Here is a 24,638-nt window from a genome sequence, read left to right as displayed (position 1 = left end):
TGATGGGCATGTGTCAAAGCTTGTCGCAAACCCAATACTCAATTTTTACCTTGCAATATATGGATCGTTACGGTTTGAGCAATGCGGGTAGTGAGATATTTATCATTCGCGGCTTGAGAGGGAATATTTTATGATTGCGTCTGAATATGGAAACAATGGATAAGTTATATTTTTACCTGAATAAAATTGAACAAGGCTTTTTAACATGTATTTTACGTCAGAGATGTTTTCAACGCATACTGCATAGGCTGGTTTCAAGTGGCCAAATATAGGGATTTGGGGGAACTATTACTATTTAAACTAGAATATCTTATAACCAGTCTTACTAAAGGGTATCGTGTTGCCCAGGTAACTGGGTTGAGGAGGTCAGATAGGCAGTCGCTCCTTGTAAAACACTGGTACTTAGCTGCATCCGGAATAGCCTGGAAGCCGATTTCAACATATTTGGGCAAAAGGCTGGACTGAGAAAAATCATACATATATTTGTACATTTTCAAAATAAACTAGGTAGAAAAGTGTTACAAATATAAAATAACTTTTCGGAGGAATTGGTGTAAATAAATAATACTGCAGATACATTGGGTTCGGCTGAAAACTATACATTTTCAGATATTTTCAGCTGTCCGGCTCCCGTCGACGAAATAAATGACCTCGGTTAAATTGTGGGCTGAATCCATTGCAGGCTGGTATACGTGTATATTTGGACTACTTTATAAATGAATTTTGAGTCAAAGTATATTAAAAAAATGAAATATTTTCATTCATAAGAAACATGTTTTTCTAAAAGTTGTATTGATCTGAGGTTAAAATTGTAACTCAAATCAAATAAAGTGTCAAGATAAATCTTAAAGTATAAGAATAACATTTTGTATCCGTTTGCTTCTTCGTCTAAATATCATTTTTGAAATGTTTATTTTAGATTGGGATTCAAAATCTAACTTTTTACAAGTTAAATGATATACATAGGTAGTCATAACATGTTCAACTTCTTTCAAAGATCAAGTCTGCCCGTGACCATGATAGTTGCAAAGGTGTCGAAACGTCGGGAACTAAAGTCAAAAAATTAACTGCGATAAAATCCGTAAAAGTAGTTTCATTTCAATGTCTAACATTCGCGTAAACCTAAGAAACCACTATACTTTATTTAATGACAAAATATAACCACCCTGTATAAATCGAATCAATTTTGCAACTATATCAACATAATATATTTTCAATGCACCAGCGACACAGATTCAAGGCGCATGCGCGAGTCTAGTGACGTCAACGGAGTCTGCAAACAACTCTTAAACAATCTCAACTTCGGTTCGATTCCCGGTTTAGTAATTTACGATTCTTAAGGTGGATATGTATACATTTCAAAACGCCTTCCAAAAACGACCTTACAAATAAAATATATACGATTTCTAGAAATCATAAATAACTACGATTAATCTTTTTGGAAGTTTTTAATAAATTTTGTTGTTAGACTTTCGAAAAAGCACTTTGAATTGATGGCTATAGAATTTATTATGGTTTGTGTTGCTGCAAGAGTTTAAGAAAATGTTTCAGCCTATACGTTTTCCATTTATCAGAGCGTCTGGATAATGTTGATCTGATGCGATTTATGCTCGAAACTACTTATAAGTGTCATGGGCTTGAGGTGACTGCGAAGTCTTTCATCGACTATTTGAAAATAAAAGTTATATAACGTAAAAAAACAAATCGTGTAATTGTATTTTTAAACTTAAAAAAGCCCAAACCCAAACGGTAAAAAATAACCCTGTTACTTAGACTCCGCTGTTAATCCATTAGCTGTAAGTTCGTCTGTAACTACGCTAGATCTCTTGAACTGTGATGGCCCGTAAGTTTAATTATTCAGAGGTGTATTGTTGTTGCTATAATAAAAATTGTGAAACAATAAACTCTGCCTCTCACGATTCATGAGATACGGCCTTGTGACAGACGATCATACAGCTAAATTCCATTCCTGTTTTTTACCTCTTCTGTTTTGAACCTAAGAATGAATTAGTAAGTATTACTTTCAAAATGCTTCAGTATAAATTGCAAATATCCAAACACTCTCACCAAATAATCAAATTAATAATTAACAACCTTGTTATTTTTAAGTTCAATGTTTAAACAATAGACGTATTGTTGAATGCCAACAACAAATAACTATGTTGAAAGGATTCCGCACAAGTTTCGAAGCCTTACAACGGAATTTACTTGGAAACTTATATTACAATGCTTGGGAACTTATATAGGTATATAAATTGATTAATTATATCCCGGTTGTGATTAGAATAGAGATTCTATGCTTGAAAAATCAACGAATTTCTTCAAGATATTTCTTTTAAAGAAAATAATGTAAGATGGATTTTTTGACCAATTTCTTTAGTATTTTAAAGATAGTTTCTTTGTTTTTGATCCATAAAATCCGAAGGTATGTACTTTGTCCGGACTGGTAAAGGAATCCCAAAATAGCATGGAAGAAAATTAGTTAAGAAAAATGATTGACAGTCATGATTTATAGTTAACTAAAGTAAATTGAATGAAAGTTAGCCTGACTAGTTTCAGACCCAACCGGAGTCCTTAATTATGTCACAAGTACCGCGACATGATATTTTATTTCTATGTCTAATATTCGCGTATACCTAAGAAACCACTATATATAATGTATATCTCAAAATGCGAGATACCTACTTCTAGATATATCAGCTTATTTTGTCAACCGTATACTAATAAGATCGTATATAAGCGAAGCGTATTGAACAGGGCGACCCTGGGCCGGCGTGACCCGGAAATCGAACCCAAGTCTAATATCTCTCGAATTCCCCAACGATTCCATAATGAATGCAAGTAGAGCAGGGAGACACGATATATTTATTCGGGTATATACTACGATAAATATGTGTTGAATATTCGATTAGTTAACGTATATTTATTTACTAGCTGACCTACGCAAACTACATTTGGCTGGCGGTAAACGTGTAGATTTCTAGAAATTATTGGACAAGTGTTTTTATTTATTCAAATTAGTAAAAAATATGGCTACAAAAAGTATCATAGTTTGTAGAATTTATGGAAGTGGGGGGTTATTAACGTCACTTGTCAGTAAAGTGTACAAATAAGTGACGTCGTAAAACTTTTGATAAAATTAAAAATACATGTGCGATATATTTTTATTTTTCATTAGTCAAATACCCAATTTTGATGGAATTTAGTATTAAGATAATCCAAATGAACAGGTAAGTAGTTTTTTAAGCAATATCCACAGAAGCCACCGATGCGTGTGCTAGCTAAGACAAGAGTAAATTTCGTCTAGCCGTTTGGCTTGCTTGATATTTGATTATAGAGTTTGATCTGTCAACAAACGTAAAGTAAGAAAGTAATATTCTTTAAGCTGGTTAAAAATTGGGTGTAGACAATAATTTTAAATTAACTGTATATTTAACATGTATTTCAAGATCTAAAATACAGTTTGTCAAATTAAATTTTATAAACAAAAACCTATATTAACCTTTTTCAATCATTCACCTCTTCGATTCAACATTCAACAAAAGCTCTCAACTGAAACTCTTCAGAACATCTCAAATCTAACTCAACATCTTAATTAATGAAAAGTAATTATCAGCTCTATATTAATCTATGTATCGACATTAGTATGTATGTGTGCGCACACTCGCTCCAGATGCATTCATTACCTAGAGGCTGAGCGTATCACTGCAGCCCTCCTGGGTAAACGGTGTGGCATTAAAGTGAACGAATTAATTTAATTAAAAATGGAGAGTTTTGGACGAGCGGTCAGTGACCTTTATAGACTCAGTAATGAGCAATGCTTTTTAATGATAGAGCTTAGCATTTTAGTTTTCTGTGTCCTTTTTTATTTTGATTTTTGAAGTAAAACTTCTTTCCCGCGACTAGAAGGTAACTGGATGACAATGCAATGGAAGTCCGTTAAGGCAATACGGCGTTAAGTTTCTGTACCATTGTTTTTCAAATATTTTTGATTTTGTCCATAGATAGATTATAAACAAATCAATTAAAAAAGTTTGCCAAAAAAATAATTGGATAATAATAATTGCCATCTCGTACAATAGCAAAAAAAATTTACTTCAATCGCTTGTGAGGGTTACATGCTCTCTTGCACAAACGCTTTTCCTACTCGGCGACACGTCGCTCTCAGTGTGGCCTGATGACCTTAACGGCTATCCGCACGGCACGTCAAAGTATCTATAGTAATCTCAATGTTATTGTACAAAAGAGATGCCACTCTATACCGTGTATGGTGCTGTCACGCTTCCGTATCACCGATAACAGTTCTTTAAAGCATGCTTGTAGGCCTTAATATTAGAAACAACTAGCGGTTGCCTGCGACTTCGTCCCCGTGGGTAGAAGATATAAGTTATGATTTATACCTGCCCTGTTTTTTTCACATTTTCCATTGTATCTTCGCTCTTATTAGTCGCAGCGTGATGGTTTATAGCCTAAAGCCTTCCTCGAAGAATGGTCTATTCAACAGAAAAATATTTTTTCAATTTGGATCAGTAGTTCCTAAGATTAGCGCGTTCAAACAAACAAACTCTTCAGCTTTATATATTAAGTAAGTATAGAAAGTATAGATATAGAAGTATAGATAGGGATGATGACAATTTTTTTGCAGTGTCCGTCTGGTAGTTTTTTGTATAATAATGGATACGTATTTTTTAATTTGATCCCCAAACATAAATTGACCAAATTACAGTGAATGAAACTTACGCTGACGTCACGATTGAGTATAAATTTTACCATATCGTTACGACACAAGCCATATCTCCTAAACTTTAAAGCAGTTAATCTTTGTCAATTCTAGTTTTTCTGAAAAAGGAAAAAATACGTGTCTCATACTTTTCAATTATCTGAGGGACTAATGAGAATTTTTCTTTTAATACCCAGTCATCATCCCTATTGTCCTCTCTCAAAAATACAGCAAATTATTAACAAATTCACATAGACCAATAAAATTACTCTTTAATAGTAACTTCTAAAATTAACAGCAGTGCATACTGCAGATTTTATGTGTTTTGATTTTATGACTCCTATAAACCATTTCACACATGAAACGGTTCAGTGCAAAATTGTAAATTGGCGCTGTTTAACGATTGGTGTTTGTGTAAAAATGTTGTTTTTTGTTTCTCATATATTTGTTTCTTTTTATTTATGTATTTAATATATGAAGGTACTAGATGTTGCCCGCCCGGTACAAATCAAAAATATTATACGGGATCATAGATCGTGGTTTTTGCGTGAAAGAGTAAAAACACCCATACAGACAAACTGTCATCCCTACTAATATTATAAATGCGAAAGTAAATCTGTCTGTCTGTCTGCCTGTTACGCTTTCGCGTCTAAACCACGAAACTGATTTTAATGAAATTTCGTACAGAGATAGAGTTGACCTTGAGAAAGAACATAGGATAGTTCTTATCCCGGACTTTTGAAGAGTTCTCTTGGAAATTTCATAAAACCGACCTCAACGCGGGCAAAGCCGAGGGCGAAAGGCTAGTGTTTATAATATAAGTAAGATAAATGTAGCATCTTTCGAGGCTTTTACGCTTTCTATTCAAAAGTCAAATGTCGAAATGTAGCGAGAATATTCAAAGGAATTTATTCACACTGCAATGCAGGTAGCAGGTTGGTTTGGCAAGTTTTGTTGCAAGATATATGAAACGTTCGTGCTTATAAATGTATGCTTATACTCCCTTTAGTTCAAAAGGATCATAGGTTAAAATTATAAACAAAATCTCGTGCTAAGTCTTCTTAAAAGATACTGTATCTTATTAAATGATGTAACGGTTTAATCACGCGTATTTATCGGGGGTGCCCGACTAGTTTCACATCAGATCACAAAACACCATTTAATAATGAATCAGTCTCACGATAGTTATTATAAAGATACTGTATCTTCTTTTGAAAATCAATGACAAGCAAAAAGTTCTTAAGTCCAAAAAGAGGAAAGCGCCCAATTTACTTACAATTGCCAATGAATGAATAAAAATGGATTAAATGACACTATTCGTAATCTCCTAAGCCTTTTTCTAACACAATATTGGAAATTCAGTACGGGGCGGAACACTCACTGTCAATACAACGATAGCTTGTATCGGGCGGGTCCGCGGGGTACAACTAGTTGTTATTAAATTGAAATACGCTACAAAACATAATGATATTTAGAAAACATCGTTGGAGATATCACAGTGACAGCGACGCAGTTACTGCTGCCAATGTTTACAATTTTTTTTCTCAGTTATGAATCACGATTTGTTTACTTGTCTGTTTAGCAAGGGTGACCATGTTTAAGTATTTGTAGAGGAATTACCTTTAATTTTATGTATATGTATGTCTTTGGACTACATATTGTGTACCTCCTATAAGTAAACCTTGCAGTCTTATTGGAAGATTATTTCAGAAATTATTATATACCTTCGTCTATAAGTGACGTAATACAATTGTTTCAATGATTGAATCAGTTTAAATATAGAAGTAATAAATCGCACTCTAAGAAATACATCGAAATTAAGTACCACTTGTAGAGTTTTTTTGTCCACAAGAGCCACTATATTCTACTTACACCAATGTTGTAAAATATCATCGGACTTCTAATGCATTCGTAAAATAACACTTCTAATAAATATTCTTCGTATTTTAATTAAACATAAATCTATACTAATATATAAAGCTGAAGAGTTTGTTTGTTTGTTTGAACGCGATAATCTCAGGAACTACAGGTCCAAATTGAAAAAATATTTTTGTGTTGAATAGATCCTTCATCAAGGAAGGCTTTAGGCTATAAACCATCACGCTGCGACTAATAGGAGCGAAAATACAATGGAAAATGTGAAAAAAAACAGGGCAGGTATAAATCGTTATCGTATCTTCTAACCACGCGGACAAAGTCGCAGGCAACAGCTAGTATTTAATATGGGTATTTAGGGTAATAATTTCGATCAAATTACACTAAAGAGATCATTGTACCCATGACAAACTCCTTATTCTTGAAGTAAATACTTTTTTCTTTTAAATGTTAATGGTGATATGAGTATTGCTTGTAAGAATGTATCGTACAGTGAGGTGCGTAAAACATAAAAACAATTTGACCTTCTGTATACATTTGGTGGTTTTGGCTTCGCTCCAGATAATTTTAAAGTAGCCATCAAAAATTTTGCCGTCGATACAGCGGTTAGGATTTGACTGGTGAGATTAGGGCTGCCTATTTTTAGTAATATTATTATTATTACATTATTGATATTTGCAATTTTCACTTGAGTTTTTTTCATTTTTTTGAGGTATGTTGGTTTTAATGTATTTTTTTTTATTACGACTTCCTAACGAAGGAATTTAATCTTAGTGTCGTTTTGCGCTTTCTCAAACATTTAAGTCACAAGTACAAAGACACCCAGACTCAGAGCAAGCGTTCGTGGATCACACAAATACTTGTACTAATGGGGATCATAGGGGGTCAAATAATACACACTTATTTAAATATTGTCAGAACAGTGATGGAATACATAGTGAGGAAACCTGAATTCCAAATATGGGAATCTGAAATCACCAACCCGCAGTGAGCTGGCGTGGTGAGCAATGCTTAAACCTTCCCCATACAGGAAAAGGCTTGTGTTCAGAAGTAGGACGTATATATAGGCTGTTATTATATACTAAAAACTACCACTAATAAGTGATTACATCCCGTTTCCAATGCAAATTGTACTGACAGCCATACCAAGAAGGTCGGTAATCGTACTCAAGTTTAATACGCTCGTGTAGCGCGAATATGCGTCAATCTCAGCTGCGAACACGATACGGTTTAATAATTGATACCTGGCTGAAGGACTCCATGTTTACTATGAACGTCACGGACAACTAATATTGTATTAAGACTCTTTGTTTCAATGATCTTCTTTTAGACGGTGTGTATGTAAAGTGTGTTCTATTTTGGATACTGGAGGGTCAAGTTTGTTGTTAACGTGAGGACGAAGATGCTTGGTTGGTTTCAGCATTTGGTTTTGTCGTGGTTTTTAATGAATAGATATTAGGTGTCGTAAGAAAAAGGAGCTGATGTTTTTTGAAGAACTTATTTTCGTTGTCAAAGTTAGGAGTGGTTAGCTCCTCTAATGTTTGTAAGATTATTTTTTTAGAGTTTTTAGAGTATTACCTATTGTGGATTAAAAGATACGATCAATATTCAATTGATCTTTAGTTCAAAATATTGAATTGCTCTAAAAAACTACTTGTCCTGAGTCTGAGTGTCTTTGTGCATGTGAATGTTTGTGGCATAATGATTAAATTCCTTAGCGCGGAGTCGTTTTTTTTTACCTTAAAATTAGTTTGTCTTCTTTGACAAATCAAACTTAAACTCCATTCCAGTCCATTTTTAGACAGTACAAAAAACTCCGTGACTTCTCTAAGACATCAAAGTCCAGAGTTCAATGCCCGTGCGTGTTTATTATTTCAGGACTAGCAGAGCAGGTGTGGCCACAAACCACGTTCTTTATAAGAGTCGAGGTCGTTACCGCGATTGGCTAAGGTCAAACTTATTTATTGGAATAACCTTTTACGGTTAAGAGCGAATTGTTTTCGTGTTGAAATTAAATATTAAAAAGCGTGTGTGGATTTTGGTAGAGTACCGACTTCAAAAAAAAACTAATGATCTGAACTTGATGAGTTATGGGAATACCAGAAAAGATAAAATACAGTATACTGAGTCAAATGACTTCTGCAGTAAGAAATGTAATAGTTGTGTCGCAGGGGCTTAACAAACATTCAAATCACGTTCACAAATACACCCAGACTCAGAACAAGCATTCGTGAACCACATAAATGTATGTCGAATCTGAGACACATTGCGCATTGTGGGTTTGGCGTGGTGACCTCAACTAGTCAGCATTCCGTAGTCAATAATATTTTAAGAGCTCACAGGCCCTCAGACATTCAACTTAGGGTCAGTTATTATTATTTAAACACCTTATAGAGGCCAAGGGAAAAATAACATCCCGACCATTTACTAGAAGCCCCCGAGAGAAAGAAATATCAATAATTCAAGTAGTGACACAGAATTTCTGAAACATACTGAGAAATTCGCCTTTTTTATATTTTAACAACATTGGGGTAAACGTTACATGCAAATATCAACTCTAATTCGCACATGATAAGGTCAGTTTTAGGAAATTATGAGGTACTCGCTATAATTTTAAAATGATGCATGCAAATATGGTCTTTATTCGAGAAGCTATAAGATCGGTTTTTGTAAATGGTGTTTGGTCTACTGTACCTTAGCGGTTTCTGTAATTCGGTTATTTATTGTTGTACTTGTCAATAAAGTATTGAGTATCATAGATAGGGATCATCATGAAAATATTGACATTAGCAATGTATTTAATTCCTCGTTTTGAAAATTTTCTAGGAAACTTTTGAATCTAAACCATCCAGGTCACCAAAAAATATTGAAATTAGTCTAGCTATTTCAGCTAAACACATAAAGAAAAGAGATAATAAAAATATTAATACTTCCCTTAGACAAAAAGGACAAAAAAACATTTATGCCATGATTAAAAGCTTTATGAAAACATATTATCACCAATAGTCCTGCCTACCCCAAAATCAGTCAAACTTACGCTAGACACTCCATTCACACTCGAGAATAGATTTAACGTCCACCATTATTACCCGTTTTATTTACTTTCAATACATTTAACATATATTGACTATGACTAACTTTATAACCACACAGCTAATAATACATCGTCCAGGTATTGAACCTTGGGCGTCTGACGTTGGAATCATTGACCTATATCGCGACACATTTCGACATATTGGAGGTCAATTTTCTTTTTGTTGTGTTTTTTGAGATAATTTTCAGTAGTCTTGGAATGTAAACAAAATTAAAAGCTTTTTGTTTTAATTTATTGTTGCCATATATTTTTATATGTGGCCACAAATTGCAGAAATTGATTGAAAATATTTTTTGAAAAGGAAGCCTCTGTCATGTTTTGAAATATTTTACAGAATAACTAGCTGTTACCTTGCCTATATTAGTTACGGTTAAATTCCTTACTTCAGGAGTCTTTTCATAATAAAAAATCTGTACTGTCTGTCTTTGGGTTAAACTCGGCTTTGTACATGAATTTTCCAAAAACATAATAATATGTCCAAGTGTGTGTTTTCAGTGCTCAGAAAAGGGCGTCAGATATTTTTTTTTAATTTTATTCTTAGTTCCACATTTGATCGTAAATAAATGACAAACATACACAAACACAAATTAACAAACGTTTTTTCATCACACCATAACGAATCTTCTTCTCTTATACTCATGCATCGACACACGTTCAAGACATCCATACATAAAATAGAACTACCCTGCAATAATTACCCCGCAAGCCCTAAGGCGGTCTATCTAGTTAGGTAAACGGGATTCATCCCGGTAAGGTTACACGTGCTCCTAAATAAACAGCCCCGGGGTAAACTGTAATTGTAGACTAGTGTTTTGATGGGTTATGCGTTCGTAGCACGGTAATGACATTTTCGTAGGTATTTACTCAATTGCTGCAGATGAGGGTTGTGTTTAATACCGGTCATGTGCATGTTAATCTATACTAATATATAAAGCTAGTCGGGCTACCCCGATAAATACGCGTGAGTAAACCGTTACATCATTTAATAATAAAGCTGAAGAGTTTCTTTGTTCGTTTGTTTGAACGCGCTAATCTCAGGAACTACTGACCCAAGTGGAAAAAATATTTTTGTGTTGAATAGACCATTCATCGAGGCTTTAGGCTATAAACCATCACGCTGCGACGAATAGGAGCGAAGATACAATGGAAAATGTGAAAAAAACGGGGCATGTATAAATCATAACTTATATCTTCTACCCACGGGAACGAAGTCGCGGGCAACAGCTAGTATATGTATATCTTCTTAAAAAGCTTAGAAAAGAATAGTAACAATCAATTTTGCTACAAAAATGTGCACAAATCAAATTTATGGCTGCACAAATCGCTGCTTAATCTAATTTTTTTTTCCGATACGGCTTGAACAGAAATATCTATATCATCTTTGAAATATTCAAGTATCTACCTATAACAGTTCATCACGAATAGCTTGGTGTCAGACAGACTGAAAGCGTACCAGACAGAAGAGCCTTTGCGATATCTGATTTTTCGCTTTTGGTATAAAAGCCTAAAAAGTAACAGTTTATTACAAAAAAGAAGAATCACCTTCTATACATACAGACTTGAATTTAAATACTAAGAAAAAAAGTTTTTTTTCAAAATATCTCATATCTACATAAGCCAATCTCTGAACATAGACATTTACACAAGCAAATCCGCAAGTTGACAAAACCTTACACAAAAACGAGTCCAATTAAAAACTCTACACCGAAAAATCCAAAAAATATGACAAAAAAATATACATTTTCAGATACAAGACCACCCTTATACAGGATCATAAATAACGGTGTATTGCAGATAGAATCGTGTTTCTGATGATATTCGTGGTCCAGATACAACACGCACCCCTATGACGGGATGAAATGTGAGCCGTGAAACGAACATTTATAAAGCGCTCTATATTTTTGGAGATTTTTATCGTTCTGTTACAAAAAGGTTAAATGGAACAATATTATTGTTGTTTCATTGTTTACTGTGATCAGGTTGGGTCTCATAAACTGTTGTAATGTAATCGACATTTCCTATCTGATTACCCTGAGAAGAAAGGTCGAAACAAAGTCAGGGTATCTCATGCTTATGCGGTATCTTAGGCCATTATTGATACGGTAATAAATTTGATGGTAGATCAACTTCTTTTGCTTAAATACTAATGTAAGTAAAAAGATCTCGTATTTATGCTATGCCAGTCCCAAATTATAATAAGAAAAAATACAATTTATTTTTCAAACTTATAAATATAAATTCTTCCTCCGGCAAAGTGATAAAAAAGACGTCTATTACACATTTACAACAAGATTTTGATAAAACTTGTATCCAGGATCAAGTCTCAAAAAACATCCTTGTTTGACTATGTTCTTACTAATACGGCTGAACAGATACAAAGGAATTTTTATAAAAGATCAAATCGCAAAAGAAGAACATCCCAGTACGACTTTATTCTTACCACGGTAATAGACATCAAAGAGGTTGAAACAGCGAGCTTTCGCTAGCATTCTATAAAAATAAAAAATCTGAGTCATCAAAAGGTCACTGATCTTACCTATCCCACCTTTCAAATACCACGCTCTCATTCGCTATACTTTAATATAAAATATTTATCATACTAATGCGCGAGGCGGGTTGAATGACGTTGCGTTTCATCCCCGGGAGGGTTGAGTCACGGTTGAGATACGTATAGATGTATACAGAGGGTTGTACTATCAATCATTTTGACTTACATATTGTTGTTACAACGTCATCAGTTGTGTTTACTTTTACTTAAAGAGTCGTGTCGCGTTCTGCATGTGTGTTTGGGGTTGAAATATAAAAGGTCGGTTTTCAGGAATATGTTTCAAAATATTGTAAAATGAAAGTGTGGGTGATTTGTGTTAGCATAATTCAAATTTGTTTAATGTTAAGTACGGTAAAGATTTGTTCAATTTTTTCAAGTGAGATGACCTTATCATCAAAGGAGCTGTATTTATAATGATAGTAATTTTCAAATGCCTAACTGCTCACCAAAGATGATTTTGTACACATACTTTTAAATACTGAACATTGTCTGAACTCATATCCTTTCTAACTGAAGCCAATTGACAACTGCAGGACTTAACAGAGAGATCACAACCCCATAAAACACAACCTACTTGAGACCGCGACCTCTCAAGCCTATTTTTACCGAGGCCTATTTTTAGAGGTTTATTTTTACATGTCCTTGAGCGGTGGCGAAAACATGATACCTTGGTGGCATCAGACTGCGTCCACTAGCTTTTAAGGTAATATTGCAAATGTGGAAAAGAGACGACGCTCTACGAAGTGTATAGTGCTCTCTCGCTCACTCAACTGCAATGATATTACTTCAAGGTATGGTGGTAGGGGGACCGAACATGAGTGGTTCGATTCCTTATTGGTGTTATTCAAATGTATGTGCATAGTTTACCATAAACGTTGCCATAACATATGGGGTTAATAGCATATTGAATGGTGATCGTATAAACAGTCTGCATGAAAATATGTATGAAATTTAAATATGAATCGCGATAGAATTTGTATGGTTATGTGTGTATGTCGTAAAATGTCGTCGTGGCTTTGCGGTTCTATGAATGGATTTATAAGAACGAGGCTTTAGGTTTGAATCCAATCAAGCAAATACCAAAGTGACTTTTTCAAAGACACTATAAAGTTGTTATACCAGAACACCTCTGACAAACGGTGAAGGGGAAAACATTGTGTGGAAACTTGGATTCCAAATATTGAATGTTGGAAGCACCAACCCGCACTGATTTAAGGTCTATCTATGCTCTAAATTGTTTCTATAGTGAAAGCTCTTGGCTAAGCTATGAAACAAAAAAAAATACCTACAAAAAAATAGTAGGTTTTAAATACACATAATAATCATTAACTAAATATATAAAAAAGTCATAAAAAAATATTCTTCAGTATCGTATTTTATTGCCAAACTTCAAAACGATAAAATAGCCATAAAATTGTTAAAAAAAACTTATCATTAAGGTAATCATGCACTAACTCGAAAGTGTTACAGAATAACCGTGTCTGTTTATTTTATTAAAGAAAAAATACAATGAGGTTCATTAGAAACTCATTATTTAAATATAGAGCAGTTATAATTATATAAGTTTTTTAATAAATCTTTATCACGTTAATAATTAATTTAAAAGCTTATGTTGATCTTAGCAGTACAAGTTACATTGAACGCAAAATCGCTCTTAGCATTGCAGCTTCCCAAAATCTTGCTCTGTTTTGTGCTAGCTCTCGGACTACTGTCGTATGTAATACAGGTGTATCAAGAATTGAACCCTTTTTTTGGTGTAATAATATATCCCTATCCATATCTTTATCTTTTACTAGCTGTTATAGACTATAAGATATAAGTTATGATTTATACCTGCCCTGTTTTTTTCACATTTTCCATTGTATCTTCGCTCCTATTAGTCGTAGCGTGATGATATATAGCCTAAAACCTTCCTCGATGAATGGTCTATTCAACTCGAAAATAATTTTTCGATTTGAACCAGTAGTTCCTGAGATTATCGCGTTCAAACAAACAAACAAACTTAGTATAGATAAGATAACAGATACATATTCCTTTCTTCCAACATCAAGCCTAAAATAAATATTCGTGTTATTGTTAAAAACGGTATTCTTACCACACGACAATAATTCGCGAATTACGTTCTTTAGCATCTACATTCGGCGAATAATAAAATAATGTCGAAAAAACTACTTTCGATATCCTCTCAGCTGTTACGATATAATGTCTCTACACCCTTACAACACTTGATCGAGTTTTATTACGTCCTAAAACGTGACGTCACGATAACTTTTTTATTTGCTTTTTTAAGAGTTCTTGAGAAGTGGTTGGCAATTGTTTTTCGGCCTATGAACTATGGCATTAAATAGAGGAGGAATAACAATTATTATGTAATAACTATGTTTTCTAATTACTAAATATTTTATGTTTTATCTACTTTTTTTAGTTTTGTTAAAACAACTTATTTAAATATTAAAATGTAAGAAGCTAGCTATTTTCCAATTTTCCATAGGGATGGGAAAGGGACTTTTAATTTAGAATTAAAAGCTGCTGTAAGATTCCATTTAAGTTTTAAAGGATTCATAAAGAATCAGTAGAGTGCTCATTTTGGTCTATGTTTTAATAATTTAATAGAAAAGAACAGTTTTTTTACATGTTTTTAATGGCTTTAAGATTTTATTGTCAATTAAAACGATGACTGGAATACAAAAAAATTATCAAGCGTAAATATATTGTTTGATAAAATACTAAAATGGACTCGGCCTACATTTTCTGTAGAATCTTTTATGCCGTAATATATGATATGCCATTGTACCATTTATACCATAAATCCCACGCCATCTGTCGATCCCATCCCCATAAAAGCGAGAGCATAAAACCTTTTCCAAGTTTGACAGGATATGACGTCATTCGTCAAGTTTGCCGGTTCGACACTCAATTTTGAGTGACATTTATGACTTTATGTGAACATCGCAAGTTGAGATTTGACCTGATTTGACTGAAAATATGAAACTGGAAACAAGTTTGAAATCTTTAGGAATGTGGATATTATGATCATTAGCAATTGGTGTCTTAGTGTGGGTCAAATGAAGTAGTTTGTTGAAATAGTTATTTTGTAGTCATAATACGCACAAGACTTTTGAAAATGACAAAGTAACTTCAAGGAATTCTATTAGATACTTATAATAAAATCGTAAAAATGTGAAAACTGCTGTGCTATGCGAAAAGCATACATTTTAAAATATAAATGTACAGAATTCTGAAACAATAATCTTAAGAAAATAATTTAATACTCGTTTTGTTAATTAAGGGTTTAATTTTATAATATATATCCTGGTATAATATGAAGTGTGTTTAACATTTCACGCTTGAAACCTAAAGAATAAGTTAACCTGACAAAATGACTGCGGCTCTATAAATTTTATTTGAATTCCAGTAAAAGTATGAATTTCTTGAGGTAAGTACCAAAATCCGAAACATCATAAAGATATAATACTACAGCTCTCCAGGGCGAAGCTGAGACAAAAAATACGCAAGCCTCCGCATTGACAGAGAAAATAATTTAATAAAAACACCGCATTTCACACACCGCCATGTTTACTGACCGTACCTGAAAAACACGGTCCCCAGAGACGAAACACATTTGTCCAGAACATTACCGCAAAAAAACCACTCCACAGATGAAAAAATACGAAATTAAAACAACATTAACCGTCAATTTCAAGTTGAACATTTTACGGTGTGGAAACAGCAAATTGACGCCATGACACATATTTTCCCGCGTTCATATTTAATGGCGTCGACAGGTGTCAGATGTGCGCAACATTTTGTTAAACGTTTTTTGATGCATTAACACTTTAACATAGAGTAACAATGTTTAGACTTGTAATGTTAAGTATGTACTTACCCCAGCGTTGTCATCGTCACGATGGTGTACCAGAAGGCAGCAGGAATGGATGTGAAGTTCGTGTCTTGCTCGTTCTTCTCAGCGTAGAACATTACTGTAGCGAAGATTATAATCGCCATAGCCAACGAGAAGACCAGGAAACCCAACTCACTGGCGCACGACTTCAAGGTGTAACCCAAGATTCGCAACCCCTGCGAGTGCCTGGAGAACTTGAAGATACGGAACACTCTGAACACTCTCAGGGTCACGAAGGCTCCGGACACGTCGTCGTTGTCCGTGATCCCCAGACCGATGTAGTACGGAAGGATCGCCACCACGTCTATGATCGACATCACCGATCTAACGAATTTACAACGGTCAGGTGCAGCGAAGAGTCGGAGCAGGTATTCAGCGGTGAATATCATAACACACGCTGTATCTAAGCAGAAAAACACGATTTTGTATCTCTCGCCGCAGGGCAGCGTCCCTGCTCGGCCGGGCCTGTGGCCACACGGCACTGTTTCCACTACGTTCGCCATAACCGACACAGCAATAAAGAATCCTGTGACATAGTAAAATACCAAGGCGGCCGTCGAAGTGTGGGGGTTCTCGAACGCACGCCACATCTTCTGCCGCAGATCTGTGAGCTGGGGCAGGCTCTGATCTCCCGCCTCACTCAACTTATCGTCCATGAGCCTTTCAGCATTCTCCCGTTTCCTATCTCTGTAGTCCTCATAACAACAGTCCCCGATCACATCAGGTAGGATCCCAAAGAAAGCCAACTCCTCGTCGTAGCCCGTCAAGCACTCGTGTTTGGGATAATGCAACTTCCCAGTTCTGTAGTAATTTAATATGTGGCGGAATATGTCTGGGTCTCTGTCGAAGAAGTACTCTCTGCTGTCTTCGTCGTAGAAGAATTCTCTCTCGGTGGAGCCGAGGAGGGAGTCGGGATACTTCTCGAGGGTGTTCCGCCATGTCTCGAAGCGGCGGCCGGAGACGTTGATGAGGAGCTTCTCGTCCTCGGCGCGGCGCCGGTCCTTGGGGACTGGGGGCGGTGGCAGCGGGTGCGTGGCGATGGGGACCCATCCGATGGCGGCTGCTCGGGCGAAGGGCAGCCAAGCGGCGACGGACGCCATGGCGCGGGCGGCGTGAGCGGCACCGCCGCGACTACTGACGCCCCCCCTCGTGCCACTATTTCGGGCCGCCCAGATGAGCGGTGTGTTACCACACGCAAAGTGTAATTAGGAATATCGTTGGACATTGTTTTGTGTTCTATTTTTGTGTGTTTAGTCTCGATGTGTTGTTTATTTACAACGTATAATGCACCAGCGAGTGTATTTTTATTTTTAAATAGACGATGTTTTTTCTTAAAAAAAAATTCAATGTTCCAGCAACTAGAGAGAAGGAAAGCATGTAAATATTTTAGAAATTATAATTAAATTCAAAGATACATGTACAAACGAAGAAAGAAACTATTTGCGAAGTATTCATTTTCTCGTTTGTTACTCTTTAGCTATACTTAAAGGATTAATAAAGCAGGGTTTATTCAACGTATTTGGAAATGATAGCATAGAACTATTCGTAAAAATGTTTAATACTTCATATTAACAAAGACCTATCTTAGTTGTAAGATAAAAAATAAAGGCAAAGAAATAAACATTTCATAAAAAGCGTACTTTCTTAATATATTTAAATTGCTTCAAGTGATCATAATAGTTAAATACTATAAAAACAAAAAAAACCTTCCTCGACTATTTAATAATCTACCACAAAAACGGGGAAATTTTCCCCACATCAGCAACCCTCTCCCGGGAACAAGCGCACTACGCATGCGTCCGCTGTGACGTCACTGCCTAATAAATTGATTTTCAGCTAGCCATCTCGCTCGCGGACGTTACACGGCACATCTTACCGTCTCGCTCCCACACTTTTAAGCTCTAGTGACCTTTTGTATATTTTTCAGTAGTACCGAGAGTTGTGTCAAAGGCTTTTGTCTTCAGGAAGTGAAAAGATCTGAATTTAGCTTTCGGATACTTTTTAAATTCATCCCCTAAACCTAGAGTTGAAAATAACGAGCTAAAGTTAAGCAAGGTAGGGTGAGGTTTGGAAAATGATGGGGTGGTGGGAGGGGAGCAGGCGCCCGGAGGAAGCTTGCTTACAAAGTCTCCGTTACGTAGCCTTCGCCTGTTTCCTTTGTCCTTAAACAAAGGCTACCTGAGAATGCTATAAATAAATAAAAAACAAGACAAAAAAAAAACAAACCGTTACACAGGGTGCTTGTTTTATTGCATTTGAAAAACACGTCAGGAAAAAGCATAAACCATACAAATGAAAATTTTCTTTTTGCTATTTCATTTGTTAGACTGTATTTAGTATATATTCATGCTTTTTAAGTGCGAAGGCTGGGCAGAATGACCTACACACCCACGTCGCCAGACGGTGGAAGTCGAGAGACGGGGGTGTGTCTCTTGCCATTTATTGGGCGACGATTAGTCAGCGTGTCTTAGTATAACAGAAATAGGTGCGGTGATGATGGAATTATATAATTAGATTTTGTTTAGAAACGAAGAAGGTTATTTTCATGAAAAATCAAATTTGTATGCTAATGAATGGTATGACATGTTAAATTGTAATCTTTTTGATGTGAAATTATTCAGTTTCGCATGATTTGATACGAGGGATTTTTAAGAATCTATTGATTTGCTTTTTTTTAAAACGAAACATGTACGTTTTTGCGTGAAAGAATTTAGTAGAATTTATTTTAGGAAAAACAAAAAAAAACTGTTGAAATGCTTACTTTAAAAAAAAACAATTCATAACCAAAACCAAGTTTTCATTAACCATCAACTTTATATAGTGTTACAAAACAAAAAAACAAAATCTACAGACACAAATTTACCTCCTTTAAAACCTTATCACCAAAAATAAACAAACTCGAAAACGTCAGAATAAATAAGTTCCCTTTCAGCAACCAGCAACCTGTTGTCAAGGTCACAGCTCAAGGTCAACCCACTTAGCTAACGTCTTGTCTTCTATGTAATAAAGTATTTAATAAATGTATCACCGTGACTTTGCTCTCTTGAGATCGGCAGACCTGTCAAATTGTCTGTTATAACGGAATATTTTTATCGCGATGTACTTTCTCTCATCGTAGTAAAATATTGTTATTATTATCTTACCAGTCGTTGCCTGTTAGCTCGCACGCTGCAAAAAATGATACATAGGGAACATAAAATCGAGATAAAAATATCACATTGTGTTAATCCTGGTTATAAACTATCTGTGTACCAAGTTTCGTCTAAATCGGTTCAGCGGTTTTTGCGTGAAAAAGGAACAAACATCATACATATATTAAATACAACCTTTTGCGTTTATAAAATACGTTTATAAATAGGATTATTAAGATCTTCTCTCTTCTTTCTTTTTTTTCTGAGTCTTGCTCTCTTGAACATGTGACTAAAACATTGTTTAACCTTCTTCAAGCTTTGCAGGCAAATTCTAACCTCAGTGTATAAATTACCAAGAAGGCGGGAAACCGAATCCTGCTAAAATTATAACGAACGCAAAAGTTTGTGAGGATGTATTTTGTTTTGTAACTCTTCCACGCAAAACTCCTGAACGGGTTTTAATGAAATGGTGCGTAGGTGGAAGGCTGAAGTACCACGTGGAGTACTTACTATCCGACTTTAAAACAGGAACTTGTCTTATACTGATAACCGACATCAACCTTGGCGGAGCCGAATGCGATTGCGAGTTTTATTTTAATAGTGTAATAGTTAATATTCCTTTTCTTTCGTAAGGATGTGTATTTTCCTTTTTTTCTTAATATCGACTCCCGCACTAAGGAATTTAATCCTTGTATCGCGGGGCTTTTGACAATCATACAAATCACAAGCTCAATAACACCCAGACTCGGAACAAGCATTCGAGGATCACACAAATGCTTGTCCTACGCGGGGATTAGTCCCGCAACACGACACGCACAGTGATTTTGGCGTGGTGACCTCAACCACTCGGTTATTCGTGCAGTCTGATGATTCATTTTTAAATGAGGTGACGGGGCGACGTCTTCTCCGTACTCAACTGGTCGGGCACTCCCGATAAATACGCGAGTAAATCGTGTCATAATATAAATATGACGAAAAGATCACTAGATCACTAGTTTTGTAACTATATTATGGAAGTTACGATAAATGAATTTCATATAAGTTTGATGAATTCAAAATATATTTTTCAGGTTTTACAATAGATAGCACAAATTTAAATCATTAAGACGCGGGACTTCTGCAAACATTCAAACCACAATTGGTTGAAAATTAAAACACACTTAGACCTACTTATACAAGTGACTATAATATATATTTCATTAAACATCACTTTATGATGGTATTTTATTAATATTACTTACTTAAGTAAATGTGCTTCCTTTTTGGGTTAGTGGGCTACAATAAAATTGAGTGCATTCGGTAATAAATCTTTATTGATTATATTATTGTATTCATATGACTACGGTCTTGGGAAGAAATAAGGGTTTTCGTGGTTGATCTGTAGGATAACGTATACAATATGTATACTAACTTGAATTATAAATAATTTTAAAATCTAGCTTTTTCAGGTTCTTTAAAATCTATACTAATATATAAAGCTGAAGTGTTTGTTTGTTTGAACGCGCTAATCTCAGGAACTACTGTTTTAAACTGAAAAAATATTTTTGTGTTGAATAGGCCATTCATCGAGGAAGGTTTAAGGCTATAAACTATCACGCTGCGACTAATAGGAGCGAAGATACAATGGTAAATGTGGAAAAAAACAGGGAAAATTATTCATCTTCGAGGGCTTCCGTTCAAAAATTCCTAACTTATATCTTCTAACCACGCGGATGAAGTCGCAGGTAACAGCTAGTCGTTAATATAATTCCAGTCGCGTGGTTTCACTTCCAAAACGTGTGCATAATGTAATGGGCATTAAAATAGCTAGTATAGCGGTTACCCGCGACTAGGCTCGCGTATCTATGATATAACACAGATATAAGATACAAAATTGACAAATTTATCAACCGTCAGTACCGCGCAACTGCAATAATTATTTCACTGTGGAGCCATGTCAAAACAGCGATATCCCCTAAGATATTCTCTGAAATTAAATGATATACAGGACAGCTTTGATAGCCGAGCAGTTGAGGTCAACAAACACCTACTATGCTTAATGTGTCGCGGTTTCAATACCCGCGTAGAACAAGTGATTGTTTGATCCACGAATGCTTGTCCTGAGTCTGTTCCTTTGTGCATGTGACTTGAATGTAGGTATCCCCCGCGACACAAGGATTAAATTTCATACATCATCGTTTACAAAAAGTTTTGTTAATGTTACCCATTACCGACAATCTATACTAATATATAAAGCTGAAGAGTTTGTTTGTTTGTTTGAATGCGCTTATCTCAGGAACTACTGGTCCAAATTGAAAAATTCTTTTTGTGTTGAATAGACCATTTATTGAGGTAGGCTTTAGGCTATAAACCATCACGCTGCGACTAATAGGAGCGAAAATACAATGAAAAACGTGAAAAAAACAGGGCAATTAAAAATCATAACTTATATCTTCTACCCACAGGGATGAAGTCGCGGGCAACAGCTAGTAGGTAATATGTAGAGAGATGAAAACTAGGAAAAAAATTCACAAATAGCAATGAATTCCTGTAAACACTATGCTGTGGTTTACTAACTCGCTCTCAAAACTAAATTAATTAAAAATATTTAGCGCTCGCTTCAACTGTAGCCTACATTTGGATATACTCAGCTTGTTACTGAATGCAAGCTTTTAATTATTCGTAACTAGAGGCTTAACGTTAGTACTACGAATTAACATAGATTAAAACATTTTTTATGTAATTCGCAACCCTTATGAAAGTATATAAAACTACGACTTTTGTATATTTTCATAAGGATTGCGAATATATCTTAGAGAGTTTAGAGAAGAAGAAGTAGAAGTCGTAGAAGCAAGGGTTATCGCTTATACAATATACAAAAGACGTAAAATCAAAATCAAAATTCATTTATTCAAATCAGATAGCTGAAGCACGGATTTTTTTGAGTTCCAGCCCCAAAGGTTTGTCCGTCCTTCTATCAAGAGGCTGATCATCACGCACTGTGATAGCTAAATAATCGAAGTTCTTACAAAACTATGTTACAATAATACTATAAATAATAATGGGGGTTAAAAAAGTAGGGTCATACTAATTTCGTGTCGACTGCACGGATAGCTGAGTGGTTGAGGTCACCAAGCCAAACCCACTGCGTCGTGTCGCGGGTTCGATCCCCGCGTACGACAAGCATTTGTGCGATCCACGAATTCTTGTTCTGAGTCTGGGTGTCATTTTGCATGTGATTTGTATATTCGTTAGTGTGGGAGTCGTTTTTTTTTAATAGCATTTTTTATGGTCTTTCTTTAGCAAACCCTCGCTTTGCTGGTCTCACTCGAATGGTTTATCTACTATTCTGCCCTTATTTACCAGTTATGCAACGGGTAGAAATTTATCACTTTTTAGATATCTCCCGTCTTGACCTCCAAACCTCTCCTATCTATTTTTTATCTAGCCTACACCGTCCCACCATTGCTCAAAGAAATTCTTTCATATCTTAGTGTAATTTCAACAAGTGCCTGGAAAACGGCCTACTTGAAATAAAAACTTTTGATTTTGATTTTGGGTCTTTAAACGATATAGCCTTCCTAGTTCCTATCCTAACCTAAAACATACTATTTTACTTTAAAATTCTTCTGTTAACCACGTCTCTTGTAGCCGGTTGACGGTTTTCAGGTATTTACAGTGTAATCACCATGCTTGACCTTTGGAAGAGGGCGTATTATTTTCCTTGATGGTACTTGGCAAAGAATAGCTTTTTAAAACTACTTCTATTGTAATAAGAAAAGGGGAAAATTCTGAAACTGGAAAGTAAAGTTGGTACTGTTTTGTGACATTATTTGAAATGATATCTTCATATAAAGTTATTTAAATTTATAATTTTAACTATTCTTAATGTTATCGTAAGATAAGTTAAAGTCAAGATTTTGATTTAGTTTTTGTAAACCGACTTCAAGAGGGTGGAGGTTCACAATTCAATTCGATTTTTGATTATTTTATACACTTCTGACTTGGGAACTTCGGACTGGATTTGGCTTTGATTCAATCATTTGGTCCTACAAAAATTTCATAAACATTGGCTCACTTGTTTTTTTTATTTGAAGTAGGTTGCATGTTTTTGTTGTAAAAAAAAAAACATTTTTAAATGACAATCGATCTTAATACTATAATCTATTTGTATTATATTTTGTTCTATATCTCAAATAAATTTCTTTTTTTATATCAAACATATAAAATAACTTATGATGTTTTTACAAACGTATTCCATATTTGTGAAACAAATCCCAAAACAAAACATTTAGAATAAGCACAGGAATCGAATCTCCAGCACAAGCTATCTGTAAGGTAAGATCACTAGCAAGTATCATTTATCAAAGGGTTATTACTAGCTTCAATTTTTTTCTTAAAATACGTTAGAACCTACTCAGTAATTTTCATAAAAAGTAAAACATTTGCAGCTTTAAACATCATAACACTCTTTCTACACGACTAGCCAAGCAATTTTTATAATATTTGACAAAGGGTGACAGGAATATTCTATTCTTATTACGTAATGTGGACTTAAAAAGATAAAATGCTATTCTTTTAACTTTTCCAAAATTGATATCCGTATGATCTCTCTTTTTCAGTCTAGCCTTTTCTTAACTATGTTGGGGTCCACTTCCAGTCTAACAGGATGCAGCTAAGTACAAGTGTTTTACAGAGAGCGACTGCCTATCTGACCTCCATAACCCAGTTACCTAGGCTACATGATACCCCTTAGTTCGACAGGTTATTAGACCAGATTATGGCTTTGATTAATACTGTACGAAATATGAGGAAAATATTATCCAACATAAATAAGGGGTTCTGAAATAACACACAAGTAATTTTGTAAAATGTACATATAATCTTACATATAATCACGAACTATGTACATCAGAAAGCGTCCTATTTAGTACTATACATACACAAAAATATTGTATTTTTGCATTTATTCGATCGCCTCAAGAAAAATAAGATACTCGAAAGAACATTGAACAAAAACAAAAAAAAAAAATATTTCTTCGTAAAGTAAATAAAATTGTTTTTTCGGAGTACTTTAATATTGTGCGCAATTTTGGATATACTTAGTCGATTTCTCCTTAATAATTAAATGTGACATTAAATTCTTATTGCATTTACAAAAAAAAATGCAGTTTTGAAACGCACTGCGAGTAATATTGCTTTATTCCAAACTGCAAAATTTTAACGTAAGGTAATTTTATTTTGCTGTTGTGATGTTAACTCTTTTATAAACACCTAAGGTTCAAAATGCAAGTTCAAAAACATAATGACATAGGGAATCTTGAAAGTAAATTGCTTTTAATTAGTCTAAAAGTCTTTGAAATGGACTTAGTGTTAGTATTGTCTTCAAT

The 24,638-nt window shown here is 34.8% G+C and overlaps 1 protein-coding gene across 5 annotated transcripts in view; it reads right to left on the bottom strand.

Annotated features, from left to right (window-relative positions):
- The window catches only part of LOC113497943 (potassium voltage-gated channel protein Shal), a 70,146-nt gene extending 52,762 nt beyond the window's left edge, over nt 1-17,384 (bottom strand). For 3 of the 5 annotated variants that reach the window (XM_026877772.1, XM_026877773.1, XM_026877775.1), the window contains exon 1: nt 16,124-17,382. In XM_026877772.1, coding sequence (XP_026733573.1) covers nt 16,124-17,238 — 1,115 coding nt within the window. In that variant the 5' untranslated portion in view covers nt 17,239-17,382. Of the gene's footprint in view, nt 1-16,123 lie in introns of all 5 variants that reach the window. The other 2 variants (XM_026877776.1, XM_026877771.1) reach the window with 2 other exon arrangements.
- Between the last annotated feature and the right edge of the window lie 7,254 nt (nt 17,385-24,638).

The sequence above is a fragment of the Trichoplusia ni genome, chromosome 10 (genome assembly GCF_003590095.1).
Source record: "Trichoplusia ni isolate ovarian cell line Hi5 chromosome 10, tn1, whole genome shotgun sequence".
NCBI lineage: Eukaryota > Metazoa > Arthropoda > Insecta > Lepidoptera > Noctuidae > Trichoplusia > Trichoplusia ni.
This window is presented reverse-complemented; position numbering and strand designations above follow the sequence as displayed.